This window comes from Labrus mixtus, chromosome 1 (genome assembly GCF_963584025.1).
Source record: "Labrus mixtus chromosome 1, fLabMix1.1, whole genome shotgun sequence".
Lineage (NCBI taxonomy): Eukaryota > Metazoa > Chordata > Actinopteri > Labriformes > Labridae > Labrus > Labrus mixtus.
Window position 1 is genome coordinate 7,434,500 of NC_083612.1, and position 20,075 is coordinate 7,454,574.

The following is a 20,075-nucleotide window of genomic DNA, read 5'->3' on the forward strand; positions in this document are numbered from 1 at the left end:
TCTTTTCTAGTCTTCCCACTACTCAAAGTGTTTTGACACTTTCCCTGAGCACCTGATGTGATCTGGGTGTAGTCCTGCTCCTGAACCTCAGTTAACATATTAACTTGATTTGATTGATTGATTGATTGATTGAATCCTCGCCCTGCTCAGCTCCACCAATCCATGCTCACACCCTCGCCTCACTTTGGTCCGCCATCTTTCCCTTCCCTACGCAGCTCACTCCTGCCTGAACAGCGCCCACTCGGTGGAATACCTGATAACAGGATATTAACATTACTGTGTAAACAACATTATAGCAATCATTTAAGAACATACTCAAGTTATGTCTGCATAAAGAAAGAGCATAATAAACATGTTTCTAACTTATTTGCATATCCCATTTTTACTCTTAAACTAACCTGAACCTCAGTCTGCTGTTAGCAACATACTGAAAGTGTACTTCCGTTCTGAGCTCTGTTCGATCAGTTAGCATCAAGCTAACTAATGATTCAACAATATGCTAATGTTCATTACTAACACATCTACGTAGTCATTTTGATAATACTTTGCAACATGTACAATGTAGTAGTTAGTTGGCTGGCTAGCGGCCTCTGGGATTGGACAGTCTGAGAGCAGTCTGACTGCATTGTGGAGCGGTTTAGTACGACCAGTGTGCTTCCGGTTCTTACTTTCAAAATATTATTTTATCGCACACACAAAAATGCATTCTATGATTTTGGATCCTACTACGACAAAGTTCTTTGTGTCCTTTGCATCTTTTTGAGCACATCATTTTCTTTAAAGACGTTCTCGCATCTTCAGCATCTTTGGAAAACCCACATAGCAAACCAATGAGACGCAGAGAGCAGCAGAGAAGTTGACTCATCTCTTTTGGTCTGCAGGAGTTTCAGTTGTTTTCTTATCTTGCCAGTCAGAGATGTTATCAGTAAACACAAAGTCATTCTCATCAGTGAAACCTTCATCGGCTCACTTCAGTGGCTCAAGTGCACAGATTACAGGAATCTGATGGTTATCATCACCGAGATCTTGCGTTATCAGATCTGAGGGGTTCACAGATCTTCATAAAGACAACTCGACTCAGCAGCAGCATGAAGACGCTGGACAGGACCAAAGAGACATCATGAAGCTAAGACGCAGCGACTGCAATCTGCTGGTGAGCATCAACTCCACTTTAACTTAAGTCATCTACACGGCTAGAAAAAATTAGAAACGCTCAGTTAATTGCAAAAAACTGGTAATCCAGTCAAATTAGCAGACTGGTGCTGTATATCGCGGACAAAATCATATAGTTTAAAATGAAATATTGAGCAATTTAACGATTGCATGCTTGTCCGCATACTTTAGCTAACACACATATATCTCAGTTAAATTACATTGTATTCAAAGAGTAAAAATTATCTGATTATTTGCAGTTATTTGGAGTAAAACAGGGTATGAGATACAAAGTTAACCTCAGTAGAGTTATGTGGTTTTATACTGAAGGTTGTATATTTTATGAACTTTTTACACAAACGCCTAACAAACTTGCAGCAGATAAGTTTCATGTTTTGTATTGACACAGTGTTTAATGTTTAATTGCATCGTCCCTATTAAAGGATCAGTCAGTAAGATGTGTAGTGAGTGAAATGATAAAGTGACCTTACTATCTGATCAGACATTAAGGAAACATGCTATGTTGAAGTGCTGGCTTCTCTGACAACAATGCAGCAGTCAGTATGTCTTCCTTCTAACTTTAGATTCTGGTCCTGAATGCTCTGGATTTGTTTGGACCAGAGAAGGTAGGCGGTTTTAAGGCGACCCCCACACGGCCGTTTTGGACACCCCTTGGTTTGCCAGATATGAGAACAGTTATCAGGTCAAACCAACAGGTGTTGCAGCGATTGAAGCGGGTAAAGAGAACTGATTCAGATAGAAGTGATTGTACCCGACCTAAAAAGCCTCTGCATGTTTCTAATAAGCTCCACGAGCAGAAACGTGCTCAAACTAGGATCAATATTGGAGATGCTTTTGAAAAATGGAGAGAGGTTAGAACACAGAAAGGTTTACAGACCGATGCAGAGCTGGCTAAACACTGATATTTATAACTGGCTGAAAAAGTGAGGATGGTCAGAATACAGATGTGGAGTCAAAAACTGTGAACACATTCCTTACTGTGAGTATCAATCTCTTCTCAGGTATGGTGCAGTGTATTGTGGGTAGTCTCCTCCTCCTCCTCTACGGTGAAAGCTCCTGCTCCTGCTTGTGACTCCAGGTTGACATTCTCCTCAGACGTCTCCTCATCAGCTGAAGGGAACGGGGACATCCACATCAGATCCCTGTCGCCGTGGAGTTGGAGGTCAGTCTGAGAACACAGAAACCTGTAAAACTAATAACACATGAAATACTTCCTCTTAATATCAGATGTAAGAGCCCAAACTGAGGTTGCTCATGTGAACATTCAGCTGTAGTTTTTTGTAGTGACTGTAGGTGTCGCTGTAGGTCTTTACAGCTCAGGTAAACATTTTAGGAAGTCCATGGCTGTTTTGGAAACCTCTTACTATACTAGTAGAACCTACAGATTAGCCAGAATGCAGTCTGCAAACAAATGCATGATCACATGACTGAGCTGTTGTTCCTTCAGGTCGCACACGGAGAAGAACCGGATCCGCTCCACAATCTTCGAAGCCGAGTGCAGCAGCAGCTCCTGCATCAATCCCAACTCGGGACAGATGGACGGACACAACTTGAACTCAGTCCCCATCTACCAGAACATCCTGGTCCTGCACCGGCAGGGCAGAGGACGCTGCTACAACGCATCCTTCCAGTCGGTGGCTGTGGGCTGCACCTGCGTCTGGGCCAAAACCAAACAGGATGAAACCTCCTAAAGCAACACATATTTATACAATATACTCTATAATCAGGGACATTGTTAGTTTTAACATATGTATAATCAAACTGTGATCTTTCTATCTGTTCTATGATCCTCATTATTACCAGAGGGGTCAAATAATAAACTGCAAGATCATGCCTGAATTAAAAAATAAAAAGTTTCTAACCCAGAGCTTCGTATGCCATCAGCTCTTGTTGTTTTTTGGGATCAAGGTATAACCATTTTTAAATGGGCAGGTAAAGCTGGAGAGAAAGTGAACTGTAAAAATGTGTGACTTTTTGATCCAGTAGATGTCTCCCTTGAGCACCAGCATGAAACCAAAACAAACTGCTGTTTGGCCACGCCTCCTCCACACTGAAGCCTCCGCTCTCCTCCAGAGACACACCACCACTCACGTTCACACAAAGGAGTTATGCATTAAAATGCACCATAATTAAACAACATTAAGCGCAAGCTAGCTGTCCTTGCAAAATTGTCCTTTAATGGAGATGATTGCTTGTGGCCGGTAATGTTGTGATAGCATGCTAATGTTAGCGCTCTTTAGTTAGCTCGTAGCTTAACATTGCATGTAAACTGGCACAGAACGACGTGATCTAAAACTCTTACTCTGTTACGTTATTCTCATTTTCTCTAGTCCTTGACTAAAACAGCTTTTATACGTAAGGCCATCCCATCCATGTAAACACAGCTTATACAACAATACAGCTGCCGGGACTCAAGCTTCTCACTTATTGAAGACAGGTGTTATAAATCATTTCATTTGTAGTTTGGTTATGGCTCCAACCTTCCAGGTGTTACGGTCTAAGTGAGTGACACGCCCCCTGCACACAAGATGATGATTTCTCAGTGATATGTATGGTCTTGGTCTTGTCTCGGTCTTGATCCCTAAATGTCTTGGTCTTGTCTCGGAGCACTCTGGTCTCGGGTATGTCTTGGTCTTGGTCAGTGTGGTCTTGACTACAACACAAATAAAGGTCTTTAGCCTTCAGCCTTTAGAAAAATAAAGATAGATCAACAGAATCAGGTTCATATTTTGTCTCTAAAACAGTCCTGTGAGGTCAATTGGCGTCTTTAGCGTTTGTCACAGCACGTTTTATCGCTGCAGTGTGTGTACTGTGTGTGTCTGCAGTGTGAGTCTCATGACGACTGACAATCCTCTACTCAGAAAAACTCATTCAGTCTGAAATCAGCCGGAATTAGCTGTTAACAAGAACACATTGTGGTCTGTTTGTGTGTGTGTGTGTGTGTGTGTGTGTGTGTGATACCATGCATGTGACAGCGGCCAGACTGCAGTTAGCGGTTTGCTGGTCAATGACTCTCATAGAGCAACACCACTCAGGACCGCTCAGCTTCTACTGAAATACAATCGAGTAAAATAGAAAATAAAATAAAAATGCCTCCTGCATTCTTGAGGAAGCTTTCGTCCTGAAGCCGACACACAGGAAGGAGGTAGGTAGGTTTATTTCATCTGTCGACATTCTTGCAGTCTTTATCTTTTAACTGAAGTTCACTTTTCTTCCTGGCGTCTGCCTGATGATTACAAAAGGTGGGCGGCTGTGGGTCAGTCGGTAGAGTCGGTCGTCTTTCGACCGGAAGGTTTACCGACACACCAGTGAAACCACCCCCAACATCAAGAATCATTTTATCAATTTCAGCATTTTACTGAACAACAAACTGCACCTCCCATCATGCCTCTGGTGTCGTTCGCCCCTCCCTCATTGTGCCTCACCTTCTGCACTCTGCTGGACCGCCTCCTCCCCTCCCTCCCCTCCACCATCAGAGATGTGGACGTCCCCCCTCTGTTTCGCGAGCGGTTCATCCAGTCTGGGTATCGTCCCGTGGGCCTGTCATGGCGGTGTTACCTCCTCAGCCTCTTCCAGATCCACAACGAGACTGTGAACGTGTGGAGCCACCTGCTGGCCGCCGTCTTTGTGGTGATGAGGTTCATGGTGTTCATCGTCCTGCAGGGAGGGGTAATCAGCTGTTAAATCTCAAGTTTGACCTGCTGATTGATTTGATTCCCCCCGACTGATCTTTGACCTCCTCAGGGGATCCTGGGTTTTCGTCTGCAGGGTCCTGAAGGTCAGGGGCTTTCTGTGGACGTCGCCTCACTGCCTCTGGTTCTCTATGTATTCTCTGCTGTCACATACCTGAGCTGCAGGTGAGCCAACAAAAAAACCTTCACATGTAAATAAACACTCTCTAGAGTCAATGCTCACGCAGGTCGCCATGTGGTGGACACTGAAGCTTCAGTGTTTATCCAGCTCTGCATCGGTCTGTAAAACTTTCTGTGTTCTAACCTCTCTCCATTTTTCAAAAGCATCTCCAATATTGATCCTAGTTTGAGCACGTTTCTGCTCGTGGAGCTTATTAGAAACATGCAGAGGCTTTTTAGGTCAGGTACAATCACTTCTATCTGAACCAGTTCTCTTGACCGCTTCCATCGCTGCAACACCTGTTTTTGGTCTCACTGGTCTCATATCTGGCAAACCAAGGGGGCGTCCAAAACGGCCGTGTGGGGGGGTAGCCTTAAAACCGCCTACCTTCTCTGGTCCAAACAAATCTAGAGCATTCAGGACCAGAATCTAAAGTTAGAAGGAGGACATACTGACTGCTGCATTGTTGTCAGAGAAGCCAGCACTTCAACATAGCATGTTTCCTTAATGTCTGATCATATAGTAAGGTCACTTTATCATTTCATTCTGTATATATCTCACAGAATGGCCCTCAAAATATGAAAAAAAGGGCCTTAAACTAATTGTCTTGTTGTTGCAGTGCTGTGGCTCACCTGTTGCAGTCGCACTTGGAGGAGGCCCATTACTCTGTGTTCTTCCTGGACTATGTTGGCATGGCGGTCTACCAGTATGGCTGTGCTCTGGCTCTGTTCCTTTACAGCTCTGACATCGACTGGACACAAAGCATGCTGGGACAGGTCTGTTATTATTATTATGCATTACATCTGTATTCAGTGAATGTGTTCATATGTTATCATGCATATTCCTTGTCCTGCAGGTTTTCCTCCCAGCTGCCGCCCTCCTCGCCTGGTTCTCCTGCACCACATGCTGTTATGCAAAGCTTTGTTTCCGGCGGCCGTACCCGCTCCACAGGAAGCTCTGTCAGGTAGTGCCATTGGGTGTGGCCTACCTGTTGGACATCAGTCCCGTCGCTGACCGTCTCCTCACCCACAGGTGGACAAGCAACCCTGCACTACCACTTCACTTCCTGCAGGTGGTGCTACTAAACGATCAAACTGCATCTATTGTTGTTGATTCAACCTGGAATGATTAGTTAATTACTTCAGATTAAAGTGCATGAAAACAAGCTAAAGCTGAACCCTCCTAAAGACTTTCTATAATTTCTCCAACAGGTGGTGCTGTTTCTGTCGTCCGCCTTCTTCTTCTCTTGTCCCATACCTGAGAGTTTCTCCCCCGGACGCTTTGACATTCTCGGCCACAGCCACCAGCCCTTCCACATCCTGCTGTCCCTCTGCACGCTGGTCCAGCAGGAGGCGCTGTTTGAGGACTTTCTGTGGAGGCGGCCTGCACTGCTCAGACGGTTCGGAGAGGAGCGCCTCCTACTGGCCTGCGTCTCTTTCCCCTGCCTGACGCTCTGCTGCACGATGACGGCGCTTTTCATGAGGAGGCGAGCAAAGGCTCAGCTGATGAAGGAGCAAAGATAGAAGTCGTAGAAGAAGAAGAAGAAGAAGAAGAAGAATTTCCTCTGCGTCATGGAGACATTCATGTTGTGTGTATTTGCAGCTGTCAGCTCCTGAGGGTGGACCATCATCATTATGCTCCTTTTTCTGATCTTTTACTTTCATTGTCTGTTTTCATTTGCTCTCTTTTTATCATTTATATCTCTAGTTTCTTTCTTCTTAAATCTTTGTTACTCTTGGTAGTGTTGTAGAACTCGAAATCAGTCTTGTCTCGGTCTCAGACTGGGCCGAGACCGGATTTTAAAATCAAGACCGGTCAAGACCCCCACTGACAAGCTATTTTTCAACGGCCTTGCTGTGATTAGAAGGAAAACGCCTCTTTCTAAAATAATGAAAAACTTAAATTCATTAATGATTTGATTTTTATCCTCCGGTTACGCCCACAACTTTCCCGGTGTTACGGTCTAAGTGAGTGACACGCCCCCTAAACACAAGATGATGATTTTTCATTCTGGTCTTGTCTCTGTCTCGCCCTGCCTTGGTCTTGGTCTTGGTCTTGTCCTGGTTTACTACCTCTGGGTCTCAGCTCATGTTGTTGGGTTCTTACGATGGTGATAGTTCTTATCATGGGTCTTGTCATGGTTGGTTTAAATATGTTTGTTGGGTATTTTCTTTTGTAGGTTCTTTTACTTTTGTCTCTGTATCCGTCCGCTGTGTGCCAAAGCACTTTGTAAACCTGCTTTTTTCAAAGTATTGTATATAGTTATCATTATTATGTTGGGATTGGGCCACAGTCTGTGTGTCTGTGAATGAGCCACTTTAAGCTTACTTCAACAAACAGTCCTGATTGTTCATAAAGTGTCACTGTGACCTGAACAGTTTCTTTAAAACTATTGATTGATTGACTGAAGTGAATAAAAGCCAAGAGTTATTAATTAAAGTTTTGTGTGATGCATGTAAAAAGTTTAAGATTTTTACAAATCCTAACACTAATATTGTCATCAGCTAAAGCCCCTTCCTCGTCCTCCTCCTCCTCGTCCCTCACTATCAGCAGCTCAGAAACCTTTAATAGAAACAGTTTTCATCTCAACCTCATTCAGGGCGGAGGCAGACATCCAGCAGCTGAGATCTAAAAATAACTGCAAACAGAACTGAAACTTTTTGCTTGACAACACACACTAATAATACTCTAGGAGCATAAATCCTCCCCTTTAGCTGCACTGTGGATGTTATCTCTCTGTCACAGTCCGCTGCCTCGCTCGACCAGTCGAGCAGTAAGCGTCAGTTGGCCGTGTTTGGGTGGAGCTGTTGATAACGCTGCAGTGTCGGTTTGATTTGGGCTTTAATGAGATTATCAGTCCCAGCTGCCTGCGGTCAGAGGAACTGCCACAAAATAATACAAACACACACTCTTTCTTTTATTCTTTGCAGGGCAAAAGGAAGCTTGAAGTACAAGAAAAAAGACACAACCAAGAGGAAAACACCTTTAAAATATTCTGAACTCACTCGATTAATCTTCTTAAAAGTGGAGTTCAATGTTTTCCCTGATGCCGGAGCTTTAAATAATGTCTGAGTCATGAGCTGGAATGTGATTATCAATCAAAAGTGTGTTTACCTTTCGTAAAAGTTAAGCCAGTTAAGTTCTTTGCAAATGACTCAACATTTAACTCAATAAAAAAGTTCAATAAAATGAGATGAATGCTCGCTTTGTTTGAGGTGAAGTACAGGACTGAATATAGTCAAAATTTAAAAAAAGAGTTTAATGGATGAAAACAGTACGAGAACATTTTTTATAGCCGGCTACAAAGAGGCATGTTAAGCTGAGTACTGCAAAAAGACCGAGAACATAAGAGAAACTGTTACAGGAACTACAGCGAGTGAGCCTGCTGCAAACCCGCAACAAGCTAACTGCTAAGCTAGTAGCTAACTAGCTACAAACAAACCAGACTTTTTAATCTTTCTTTATGAAGTGTCTGACACCTCTCTGAAATGAATAAAAAAAAACAAGGATCCATTTGTGACTTTTGTTAACTTTAAAGCAAGATGCAACCTATAGGCTAACTCAGAGTTTGTTTTCTTGGAAGCTAAGCTAGCAGCTAACTGTAACCCTTGTTGCTAGCTTAGCGAGGCTATATTAAATGAATAACCGTATTTTATGAATTTTTATTTAGGTTATGAAATAGTCATACTATCTCTGAGAGACAAATGTTTGTAGTAAATCTGTTTTTAGTTCTGACATTCTGTTAGCTCTTGTTGGCAGAATTCAGCTAACGACAGGATAGCATCGCAACTAGCTCGTGTATCTTCATGCTAAGCTAAATGACATATTACATAATCACAGTGATCGTCGTGGTATGCCTAATACATAATGTGTGTTGTCTTTGAGATGCTGCTAGCTTGTAGCTCGTCAGTCTTTAGCTTTGACAACTTTAGCTCTGAAAGTAGATCAACTTCAACATCCCTCTCATGCTGGAGTGGCTGATAAACAGGGTGTGTGTCTTTAAGCAGCTCAAACAGCAGCACTGTTTGTTCAGCCTGTGAATGAGTAAACCTTCACCAGGAAGAAGTCTTCACATACAGTATCAGAGCCTGAACCCACAGCTGTGTGCACCATGGACCCAGGTACGCTTTAAACCTTTATTTATAACTATAATTTGAATCTAATCCAGAGTAATATTATGGTGAAAGCTGAGTCAGCATAAATATAATATTTTCAGAAAGAGAGGCGATAAGTGTTGTCATTCTGTCCTGCACTTGTCTGCAGTTATTTAAACATTTTGAAATATTGAGATCATTTAGTTTTTGTCTTTTTTTATGAAGGTTTTCAGTTTATTGTTATTTGAAATTAAGAATATTTGAAGTGTGTGTGTGTCGGTAATTTCAACTGGCCTATAATCTCTGGATTTTTGAGGTACTATGAAATAATGTCAGAATATGTCAGTTAACTAATGTTCTGGTGCCACATGACTATATATTCTGAATTTCTTCTAATTATTTAACGTGCTAAGTGAGATATCACACACGAGAAAACAATCCAAAACGTTGAGCGTTTGAAATTGGAAGTGATGTGACCTCGTATTGATCATCAAAAACATTTCCCTTTTCAGGAACTTGAAATTAGAATATTTGTGATTGCAAACAGAGTACTTTTCTTAAAGTTAAACCTGCAGCGTCCCTGTTTTTGTCTGTATTTAGACGTAAAAGTGGCGACCATGACGTCCATCCATTGGTTTGTTTTGACTACCATTTTAAAGTGTATTCATCTGCATCTTTGGCCATCAGTATGTCATTTTTTTGGGGCTTATAGAAGTGACCATGTTTGGACAAAAAGGTTCTGTGTGGACAGCGGGGTGTATCTGTCGTTCGCTGATAATGATCAGTGGAGTTTCTGGAGTCTGTTGGGGCCCTGTAGGTAAAGTTTCACAGGGGCCCCCATCCAACCACCGTTCATCAGCATTATGTCACAAATGATCTGGCACCAACAACTCTTCACATTAGTTTTATTTTGAAAATAAAGATGATGAAACCATTCATTTTCCTCTGGTGAGTGTCATTGACGTAGATTTTCACAGCTATAGTACAGCACAAGAGGGCTGTCAGATGGGGCCACCTTAAGGAGGTTTCTGTCGTTGCAAACTTTGCACAATTTGAGCCCGCTGCTGAGGTTTATCGTTTGACAGACCTTGGGGGGGCACCCTTCCTGCCTTGGGGCCCCAAGCAGTTGCCTGTGGTGAGCAGCATCCCTGATAATTAAAAGAGAAGCTTATTTCGGCTACCAAAACAAAATCTACTAACTGATTAAAACGTCTGTAAGAAGGCTGTAGCGATGGCTTGTAAATCAAGGTGTCACACCCAAAGCGCTATAGGAAATAATGCAAAGACTTGAAGCTACTTATTGACACCATGAATTGTACAGAAATGTTTACTGCAGGAATTAACCTAGGGTCAAGTAGGGTCATTATCTGACTGACACTATACAATAAATCTTATTTTAGTGGAGGCGCCCCCTGCTGGCCATTAGAAAGCATGCATTTAAGGCACATTGTGAACACATCTTGCAACTATCTCAGAAAACTATCAAGAAAGATGATTTCTGGTGCGCACATGAAAATATTTCGGGCACACGAGAACGTTTCTCACAATCCCTTGCTAATGCATTCGAGAGTTTCTGCCAGTCTGTCTCATATAGTGAGCTGAAGGGTTTTTTGCAATGTATGTGAGCTGGAGGTATCGCCAAGTGTTTTACGAGTACACGGCAATACTTTTAAGTTTGCACAAAAACTGCTCTTGTGACCACATAAAACTCCTGCAAGCACAAAAAACTGTTTCATGAGATCATTAAAGTCTCTCCTGTGCGTGAAAAACTTTCTCACCAGCATGAACAACTGTGAGGTGAGCACACCGACTTTCTCATGAGCAACTTAAAGCTTCTTGTGCGCACTTGTTGGTTTCTGGTTCACACAGGGAAACGTATCTTTTTATTTCTGTTCTTGTCAATTTGAGGGTTTAAGGGCTCCAGAATTTTCTGAGGAATGATTGAAATTTGATTTATAATGAGAACAGAGCTTCATCCTCGGTACTGTGGCTGTTTTTAGGACATCTTAGACTGGACTCCAGTAGACTTAGCTGGACCTGATGCTATCATTAAAGTTAGCATCTTAAATCATTAACATGCTAATATGCTACAACGTCCTGACTGTTTTTGTCTCACACACTTCCTCTTAAATATTTGGAAACATCTTCACCTAAAAATCTTGATTTACATTTTATCTCAGGTATACGAACAATTTTAAACTTGTGTATTCATTGTTATTAAATGATTTCCCCATGCAGTGAACTTACTCTCAACGCGTGAGCGGTCAAACTGCTTAGCTCACAATGAAGACAGAAAACATTAGCACATCCTGACCGTTGTGTTGAAAGGAGACAAAATCCAACGACTGACCCAGAGAAAGCTAGGCCATTTTCAGACTGTTTTTTTGCCGTAACTAAGCTCAGCCGTCATCAGGTCTTTGTTCATTCATTTTGATTCAGCAACTGCGTAATATTGGTGTCCCAGTGTGTGGCACAGCGGGAGCTCCACATACACACACAGTCAGACATGCACACACACACACTGCGCTGTGCTCCCACGCTGGCTCAACTGATCCAGTCTAGCCTCTGTAACGCCTCTTGTTACTATCTCCGCCGACGGTACAGAAGGGTGGATCACTTCGTCCCCACCATTACTCCTCCGCTATATTCAGATTGAAGAGGAAATGTAACAGGGGTGTAAATGTTGCGGCAATCTGAACAGGGCTTAGGGAACATATTTTCATTATTTTCGGGCAGTGATTCTTTGATGAATTTTGTTGGTCGCCTACTAAAGTAACATAAAAGTCCCACAAAGCATCAGTTATTAACCTTCATTGACCAAAAAACAGAATCATTGGAGCTGTTTCTCTGTCTTTCTGAGCCTAAGAGGATGGATGTTACAGTGGTGACAAATCTAACATCTTACTCTGCTAAGAGAGTGAATCTCAATATTTCCCCAAATGTGTCCTCATTTATTAGACTCACGCAGTATATCCTCGATACTGTGGAATCCCTGTAAACATGACACACCTTGTCATGTCAGCCTCCGTGTGACGAGCTCCTTGTTTGTTCTGTAGGTCTCGTGTTTGTTTGACAGGACTCAGACGGGATGATTCAACTGCTGCTGCTGCTTCAAATCTTGCTGAGCTGGAACTTTGAATACAAGGTAAACATCTCCTCCATCTTGTTAGCGAAACAGGAACTGACATCATACAACACATGCAGCTGTTGGTTTCTGAAATCTGAAGTTTTATCCAGATATGAATTCATGATGATGCTGTATTCTTTACAAAGGTGATATATGACCTCCTATGTTTCTGGAGAAGATGATATGTTGACCTCTAGGCATACTTGTGTTTCTTATCAGTTCTGTTAATACTTTTATTAAAGTTACGAGCTTGACCAGCCTTAACCTAATAAAGAAACTGATTCTTCTTCACATGCAGCAGTCACTAGGTTTACATTTAAAACACATCCAATACCCAGGAAGGTCTTCACCTCTGAGATCCCATGCACTGACATTTTCTCAAAATAATAAAAACAGCCTTGAAAGTTGTCTCCACGAGCTCCAAGGCAGGGATAGTGAAACATGTCGTGTTTTGTGTTAGTATCTTATTAGGAAGTGACAATTTTTTCAACCAATCCAGGGACTGCTGCCTCTCTAGCTCCACCATTTAGGGGTCGGATCGGTCCGCTTGTCACCCCAACAGAATGGTACCAAAAAAGTAGGACGGTACAGATTGGTAATTTTGGCACCATTCCAATAAATGGGTACAGTACCGCACAGAACCGAACTTAAAAGCTTGGTGCAAATTGAGCTGAAAATGCAAATACATTTTTAAAGCAGTCATGTCTGCTGAGTTGTTGTTTTCTTATACGAAGAAGATCCTGATGATAAAGCTGTTTATCGTTTCATAATGTGTTACTGATCCTTACAGCTGCTCCGTCTTTATTGATTTGAATCCGCATGTTGACAGAAACTGAAACCAAACAGCCTGCAGCACATTTTCAATTAGTGCCTCATGTTTGTCTGCAGCTCAACCAGAGGCTTTTAACATCCGGACACTAGTTCTGTTTGAGGAAATGTTTTAAAGGTCTCATATTATTCAGAATACACTTTACCATGTTTCTATAACATTAACATGTGTCCCTAGTCTGTCTACAAACCCCCCAATGATGAGAAAAGTCCATCCTCTCCGTCTTTTGCCTGCTTCATAGACATGTTTTGTGGAGCTCTGAGACTTATTTACACTGGTTGAAGAGGAGGAGAATATGTGACCTTTAAAATATGCATATCCTCCAGATTAAATTTTTTCTAATCGTGGATTTGAATTTTTTCTAAAACTGCTCAGAAGAAAAGTTGGGGAAACAATTCCAATGTCCAAGTCGATTAAGTTTTGGTTAAACGAGGAAAACATTGCAGGGGAGTAAATATCGTGTGAAATTTCCAAGAAATCTTCAGGAGTGCATGTGTTTATACAAACAGTCCTTTCCATCAAACTTCTCAAACACAAAGCGTTCACATTCCAGTTAAATTAATAAGTTACCTAAAAAATGCAAATCTTTCACCGTAGTTATCTGCAGGTCTCAGGTGTGTTTGTTCACGGTGGTGTAAGTCGGCCACGCCATCAGTAAATGCAGCATGTGTCACACACAGGTCACACACAGGTGACTCACCTGGATGCCTTTCTCTCTCTCTCACTCTCTCTCTCTCTCTCTTTTCAGTGTAATCTCTCCGTCCTCCCTCAGTGATCATGGCTGCTATCGGAGCAGACGTCACCGCGTCGCAGTTCTTCCTGCCGTCGGGAGTCGTCAGTTTCTTCATCCTCCTCCTCCTCCTCTCCATCTTCCTCACCGCTCTCTGCAGCGACTGTGGCAGGTCAGCTGGTTCTGGTCTCTAAGTGACGACAACTAAATCATGAAATAACATGTTCTACCTCAATATTTATCAAACCTTACATACCAAGAGTATCGTTTTAATGCTAATATTCGTCATTCCAAGCTTGATCCAAAGGCATCTGGACTGGTTGAAGACCCTACCATGACCTGGATGACTGAGAACACAGACAATATTTGTCATATATTTTTTTTAACATTATGTGCATTTCTACAATAACTCTGAATTATCTGTTGATATTTTACTTGCTGTTTGTACGTCTTCCTGTTCGTCGATCAATCATTTTTTATTTCCATTGTGCCGAATCTAAACAAAAGTTATCTCAGGACACTTCACAAAAAAGCAAATACCCAAAATTAATCCGGCTGCATGGAAACGTGTTGTTGAACCGATTCTTTAAAACTAACTGGATCTGGTTTTTTGTTTTTTGTTTTCTAGACGTTCATTCGAGCTGCGAGAACCCGAGGACAAAAACCCTTCAACTCTGATCCGAGTGGTAAGAGACCTCCGATCCCGCAGAGGAGGAAGTTTGTCTGTTCCTTATAAAGAAATAAAACATTTTGACGAGGGAATAAAACTTTAACGTCGTCGTGTTGATTGACAGGTGAAGCTGGAGGAAGCCATGGTGGCGAGAGAGAATCCAATGATCAATGAGATCCAAAAGGATGAGAAAGGTGAGTGAACGTCTGAATGACAAAACAGTTGATGAAACATCTCAAGCTGAAATGTTATAAATATGACAAAATATATATTTATTATGTGTGTGTGTGTGTGTGTGTGTGTGTGTGTGTTTGTGTGTGTTTCAGAGTTTAAGTCTGTAGAAGAGACCACTGTGTCCTTCAGTGCATTAAGGAGCCAGATGGGGGCGCCGCAGCAGAACCGCCACGGTCAGTCAGAGAGACTCAATGATCGAACGAACAGATGATGTGGGACATGAAGGTTTTCAGTGGGCAAGCTCCGCCCAGTTTGAATCCTCCTCCATACTTTAAAACCTTTTCTGCACACAGAACGTCTCTGAGATGAACTTTGCTGTTGTAGAAATTTGTGTTGTAGTACCTGAAATCGGTCTTGGTCTCGAGACCACTTCCTGGGGGTTCCGGTCTCATCTTGGAATCAAAAGCATTTTTTTACTCGGTCTTGCCTCTTTTAAATCCAGACCGGTCAAGACCACAACTGACAGGCTATTTGTCCACGTCATTACTGTGATTTGAGGAAAACTTCAATTCATTTGTAGTTTGATTTTTATCCATCTTGGAGCCATCTGGTCTCTGGTACGTCTTGGTCTGGACTACAACACTAGTACAAATACTTCAAGGTCACGCTTGTTAGGATTAACCATTTGGGCAGCCGGGCGTTTGCCCAGGGGCCTGAGATCTGTAGAGGTCCCAGGGCAGTAAGAGCATAAACAGTCAGGTTAGATCCCGCTCTACCTTAGCCTCTCCGCTGGTGGAGGGGCACACAAGTTGCTGCACAGGGGCACGTTGTTATGTTCATTTGGCCCAGCTGATATGTCCTCTTTATATCCCTTTGTTGTTGTTTTTTTAGCTGATGTTACACATTATTTCACCCGTTACATTCGTTGATAGGTGTGTGTGTGTGTGTGTGTGTGTGTGTGCGTGTGTGTGTGCGTGTGCGTGTGTGTGTGCGTGTATGTGTTTGTCCTCAGATGTTCAGACTAACGGCAGCACAGCGGTGGTGAAGACAGCGAGAGATTCTGAATCTGCTGGAGGTACTTTCAGATTTTATTTCAGTTCAACCAGAAAACTCAGGTTTGTTTTGTTTCAAATATTCAAATATTTTACATGCAGAAATGTAAAGGAGTGATGGGATGCTATCTTAAACCTCCCAGTCGGAGCCTACAGGTGGATGCTCGGGTGGTGGTGGGGCTGAGTGAGGGTGCAGAATTGCTGCCGGTCAGATTGCAGATGAGAGCAGAGGGAGAGAGCGGAAAAACTAGCAGCTTTTATAGACCGCTAATCTGAGGGAGGCGACGTCAAGTATGAAATCAGTGCAGCTCCAGTTGACTACCCGAAGCAGGCAGACGTCTCCTCATTTATTTTTTATTTAATGGGAAACGTTTTTGTCAATACATTTCAATATACATGCAAAACAAAGCAAACAACAATGACATCATGAATTCTTCTTAAATTCCTTTTATTCTTTTTCCTTAAAACATTAATTTCTTGTGTTTTTTATCCTATCTCTTATGTGGTGTTATGCAATGAATGCAACTGAGCCTTGTTCATGTTTGTGTTCAGATACTGAAGACGAAATCTCTGTGGAGTTCACTCCCTGGAGGCACCACCTGAGGGCGCCACAGAGTCAAGGTCTGTGTTCATGTTCCCACTGACATCCAAGAAGTTACCTGATCACAGTCTGAAGAGTGGTAGATGAACTGATCAGACGGGCGACAGACACACACACACACACACACACACACACACACACACACACACACACACACACACACACACACACACACACACACACACAGAGTCAAAAATTTTTCTCCAGCCTCTAAACATTTGTATTTATTTTGTTAAAATGGACATTTTTAAAACGGGGTGTGTGTATGTGACCTCAGGGTCTTTAGGAGACAATCCAAGTGGACACTTGAGGAATTGCTCCGTTTTTCAACACGGGAGGTTTCAGTTTATTTCAAACATCTTAAATCAGTGAAATCTTTCTCATGTAATGTGTCTCCTTGTACAGAGGTGAACAGCTCTGACTCCTCAGACTCCGCCCACATCTACAACACCATCGGAGGAGGGCGGAGCAGCAGCGGCGGAGGTGATGCTGACACGCCATCTCCAGCGACCAATCACAAGCCACAGGAGCAGCTTGACTATGTTGGCTCTGCAGTGATGGTGGATGTAAAATCAGTGTATGCACGAATCAGCAGGCCGGTGAGAGTGACCACGCCCACTGAACAAACAGCTGACCAGGTACAGGTGAAGGAGAGGGAGGAGGAGCAGGAGGAGTCTTCTCCTCCACTGCCAGACAGGAGGGCCGCGGTGGAGGCGTGAGGATGATGATGATGATGATGAAGGAGCTGAGACAAAGACTGAGACGTAAGAAGGAAAATGAAAGACTTAATATGAAGGACGACAGATGAAAGATGGAGGACAAACATCTAGCGATTAACAAATCGATGGTTTTATAAATATGTTTAAAATTCTGGATTCATTTCATTCATTACAGGGAGCCTCTGCATTCTTTTTCTTTAACAATCACCTCTTATGATCTCTGAGAAGCTGTCAAATGTTCAAATCAAAGTAATGGGTGCGGACTCAGGTCCCGTGTCCACCAATCGTTTCTTTCCGGGCAGAAAAGCACATGCTGTGGGGCGCTGGTGGCACAGTGGTTAGTGTGCACACCCCATGTGTGGAGGCTGTGGTCCTCAAAGCGGGCGGCCCAGGTTCAAATCCCACCTGTGCCTCCCTTCATGCATGTCACTCCCCTCTCTCTCACCCTGATTTCCAATTCAATCCACTGTCCTATCTCTCCATTGAAGGCTCAAAAAGCCCAAAAATAAGTCTTGAAAAAAGGAAAAAAAAAGTGCTGGCTGTGCGCTGGGGAGCTCTTGTATGAAGTGTTTGCACGCTGAGAAGAAGAGCGTTGCTTGCCCACAGTCTGTTGGCAGCTGTATGACCTTTACTTTTTACTGCATGTTTAATATCTGAGATCGTTTATTTCCCGATCAGACAAGGCGTGAGGAGGATGTGGGTACAAGACACGATCAGTAGGCGGCAACAACTACGGGGAATATCATACATTTGGTAAATACTGCGGTGATGTCAACAGCGCCTTTCTGGAGAGCTGAAAGATTTTAGCACTCAGAACGGCTGCACCAAAAAGGCGGAGCGCTCAGAAAAATATACGCTGGGCTCTGCACTTTTTCTCCAGGCGTCCGCTTTCTGCTGGGAGCGCTCGCTACTCACTGAAAACAATTGGAAAAAAAAGACGCTGGCGCTCAGGAAAAACACCAGGTGGACACGGGGCCTCATCGTTCCTGTTGCATAGAGTCCATTGTCACGTTCAGAACTCTTTTTTGAAGTCTTTATACTTTTATATCCTGTATATCATATCAGGATTGGTTGCTGAATGCACATGTTTTACAGCCTCTTGTACTGAGTCTATCCTCTTATCTTAAATGTTTGATTGAATAAAGTCTCCACATTTAAAGACATAGCTCTTCATTTGATGATAAAGTGTGAACAACGGAAGAGTTTGATTTCTTATTTGGTAATGTATCAACTCGACTTATTTGTCTCCCGAAGAGCGATTGCATTCGCAGCAAGGCTTTAAAAGGACAGAAGAGACGAAGGAGAAAATACAACCTAAAGAGCTAACGAGGTAAAATAAGATACGAGGCTCTGAACGCAGCAGTCGAGGAGAATCAACAGATATCCTTGAACGATGCTCTTAGCAGCTTGAAGTGACTTCATGTATTGGTTGTTGAAGTCTGAAGTTGATGTTTCAGTACTTCAGATGTTTTTGTCTTTACTGTCCTCCTGCTGTCCCTTTCTATGCATAGTTTTGTATCATCTAGCACTTGTACTGTTTTCACCTTTACACAATGAAAAAATAAAAATAATTACCGATGTGATCGTAAATAACGAAGCTTTGTTCATGGTGTTACTTTATGTTCATCAGGTCTGAGAATAGAAACTACATTAAAACGGATGAACTTAAAAAAAAAAGAGAGAACTTGTTGCAGCGTGACATTAAAACCATTTCATGAGTTCATGTGAAAGTCAGTCATCCGGTTGATGAGGGGAGGATGCAAGACTGGAATTCAGCCGAAGCATTTCAAAATCCACGATGAATCAAATGATGTCTGTGCGTCGTGATGACGCTTTCTGTGTGTGTGTGCGTGCGTGTGTGCGTGCGTGCGTGTGTGTGTGTGTGTGTGTGTGTGTGTGCGTGCGTGTTTGAGTTACTGAGTCATGCTCAGATAGAAAGTTTTGCAGCACGTTCGCCACGTCGAGCAGCTGCCTCTGACACATTTACAGTCTGTGTGCCTGCTGTGCTCACCGACCACACAGCTGCCAGTAAGAGGAGGAAACTCCAGTACGTTTCAACTGGTGTTTTAATGGTGCCGAGTGAAAGCTCTCCTACATCAAACTGGGATAAAAAAAAGAAAAAGAAAAACGTTTCTTCATGGAGCTGCTTCGACCAAACACGTCGTGTATGCAGGCCGACAGTAATATCAGTGTGTTCCTGCAGAGCAGACAGTCTGACCTGATAAGGTGATGTCATCGTCAGCTGATCAAACAGCTGGGAAATGCATCATGGGTGATTTGATCCCAGAGCTAATGAAGCAAATATCAGTATCTTTTCAGGGTTCTGATGTGCCAGCTCCTTATCTCCTTATTTCTGAACCCTTTTCTCACACAAGATGCTCTTGTTCATCTTTTTCAAACAGGTGGATTCTAATCCTCTGATATAGCCTAATTGAAGACTAAAATAATACATTTATTCTCGGAAATGTACGACTTTATTCATGGAAATTTGCAACTTAATTTGTGTAAATTTTTGACTTTGTTCCCGAAAATTAACAAATGCATTCTTGTGAATTCACGACATTAATCCCATAAATTTATTCTTGTTAATTTACAAATGTATTTTCGTAATTCTTTATTCTCGGAAATGTACCACTTTAATCTTGGAAGTGTAGGATTTAATTCTTGTAAACCTTTTACTTTATTCCCGTAAAATTAACAAATTTATTCTCATACATTTACGAATTTATCCTCCTAAATGTACAAATTCCCCCCCTTAATGTGGCCCTAATAAGAGCATTAAACATTTTTTTCTGTAAAGTGAGAGTTTAAAAAGTCTCTCCTGATTGAACTAACATTTAACAGCTGATTGACAGTCGTATTTGTTTCTTGCTCTTTTAAGTTCTTTACATTTCTTCTTCTTCTTCTTGTATCATTAATAACTCTGTACGTGTAGTGCCCTCAGTATTGAAGTGGGTCAGACTCACACAAGTGGGCTGGATGATGTTCCTTTAAAGCAGCGGGCGCGTCACTGTCAGCACGTAGCTCACGAGCTGGACGTCTGTGTGGTTGCTA

The 20,075-nt window shown here is 42.5% G+C and overlaps 3 protein-coding genes across 3 annotated transcripts; all 3 read left to right on the forward strand.

Annotated features, from left to right (window-relative positions):
- Positions 1-946: 946 nt before the first annotated feature.
- On the forward strand, positions 947-3,041 carry il17a/f2 (interleukin 17a/f2). Its single transcript, XM_061046155.1, has 3 exons — positions 947-1,153; positions 2,175-2,335; positions 2,621-3,041. Exons 1-3 carry the CDS (start codon positions 1,121-1,123, stop codon positions 2,862-2,864), a joined length of 438 nt encoding a protein of 145 aa, XP_060902138.1. The 5' UTR covers positions 947-1,120; the 3' UTR covers positions 2,865-3,041.
- A 1,121-nt stretch (positions 3,042-4,162) lies between these two features.
- On the forward strand, positions 4,163-7,065 carry LOC132980186 (membrane progestin receptor beta-like). The gene is made up of 6 exons (XM_061046165.1): positions 4,163-4,318; positions 4,416-4,842; positions 4,918-5,030; positions 5,645-5,801; positions 5,882-6,097; positions 6,237-7,065. Exons 2-6 carry the CDS (start codon positions 4,558-4,560, stop codon positions 6,546-6,548), a joined length of 1,083 nt encoding a protein of 360 aa, XP_060902148.1. The 5' UTR covers positions 4,163-4,318; positions 4,416-4,557; the 3' UTR covers positions 6,549-7,065.
- Positions 7,066-9,001: 1,936 nt separating this feature from the next.
- On the forward strand, positions 9,002-18,107 carry si:ch73-204p21.2 (uncharacterized). The gene is made up of 9 exons (XM_061044165.1): positions 9,002-9,146; positions 12,176-12,264; positions 13,824-13,977; positions 14,434-14,491; positions 14,600-14,669; positions 14,802-14,882; positions 15,662-15,724; positions 16,254-16,322; positions 16,708-18,107. The coding sequence occupies exons 3-9, from the start codon at positions 13,853-13,855 to the stop codon at positions 17,019-17,021; spliced, it is 780 nt and encodes a 259-aa protein (XP_060900148.1). The 5' UTR covers positions 9,002-9,146; positions 12,176-12,264; positions 13,824-13,852; the 3' UTR covers positions 17,022-18,107.
- Positions 18,108-20,075: the final 1,968 nt, after the last annotated feature.

Bases quoted from the DNA above. Each gene is read 5' to 3' on its own strand.
- il17a/f2 (XM_061046155.1), top strand. From the start codon at position 1,121: ATGAAGCTAAGACGCAGCGACTGCAATCTGCTG. The intron at 1,154-2,174 runs GTGAGCATCAAC...ATCTCTTCTCAG, and splicing joins GCAGCGACTGCAATCTGCTG to GTATGGTGCAGTGTATTGTG. The intron at 2,336-2,620 runs GTCAGTCTGAGA...TTGTTCCTTCAG, and splicing joins CTGTCGCCGTGGAGTTGGAG to GTCGCACACGGAGAAGAACC.
- si:ch73-204p21.2 (XM_061044165.1), top strand. From the start codon at position 13,853: ATGGCTGCTATCGGAGCAGACGTCACCGCGTCGCAGTTCTTCCTGCCG. The intron at 14,492-14,599 runs GTAAGAGACCTC...GTTGATTGACAG, and splicing joins CTTCAACTCTGATCCGAGTG to GTGAAGCTGGAGGAAGCCAT. The intron at 14,883-15,661 runs GTCAGTCAGAGA...GTTTGTCCTCAG, and splicing joins GCCGCAGCAGAACCGCCACG to ATGTTCAGACTAACGGCAGC.
- LOC132980186 (XM_061046165.1), top strand. From the start codon at position 4,558: ATGCCTCTGGTGTCGTTCGCCCCTCCCTCATTGTGCCTCACCTTCTGC. The intron at 4,843-4,917 runs GTAATCAGCTGT...TGACCTCCTCAG, and splicing joins TCATCGTCCTGCAGGGAGGG to GGGATCCTGGGTTTTCGTCT. The intron at 5,031-5,644 runs GTGAGCCAACAA...TTGTTGTTGCAG, and splicing joins GTCACATACCTGAGCTGCAG to TGCTGTGGCTCACCTGTTGC.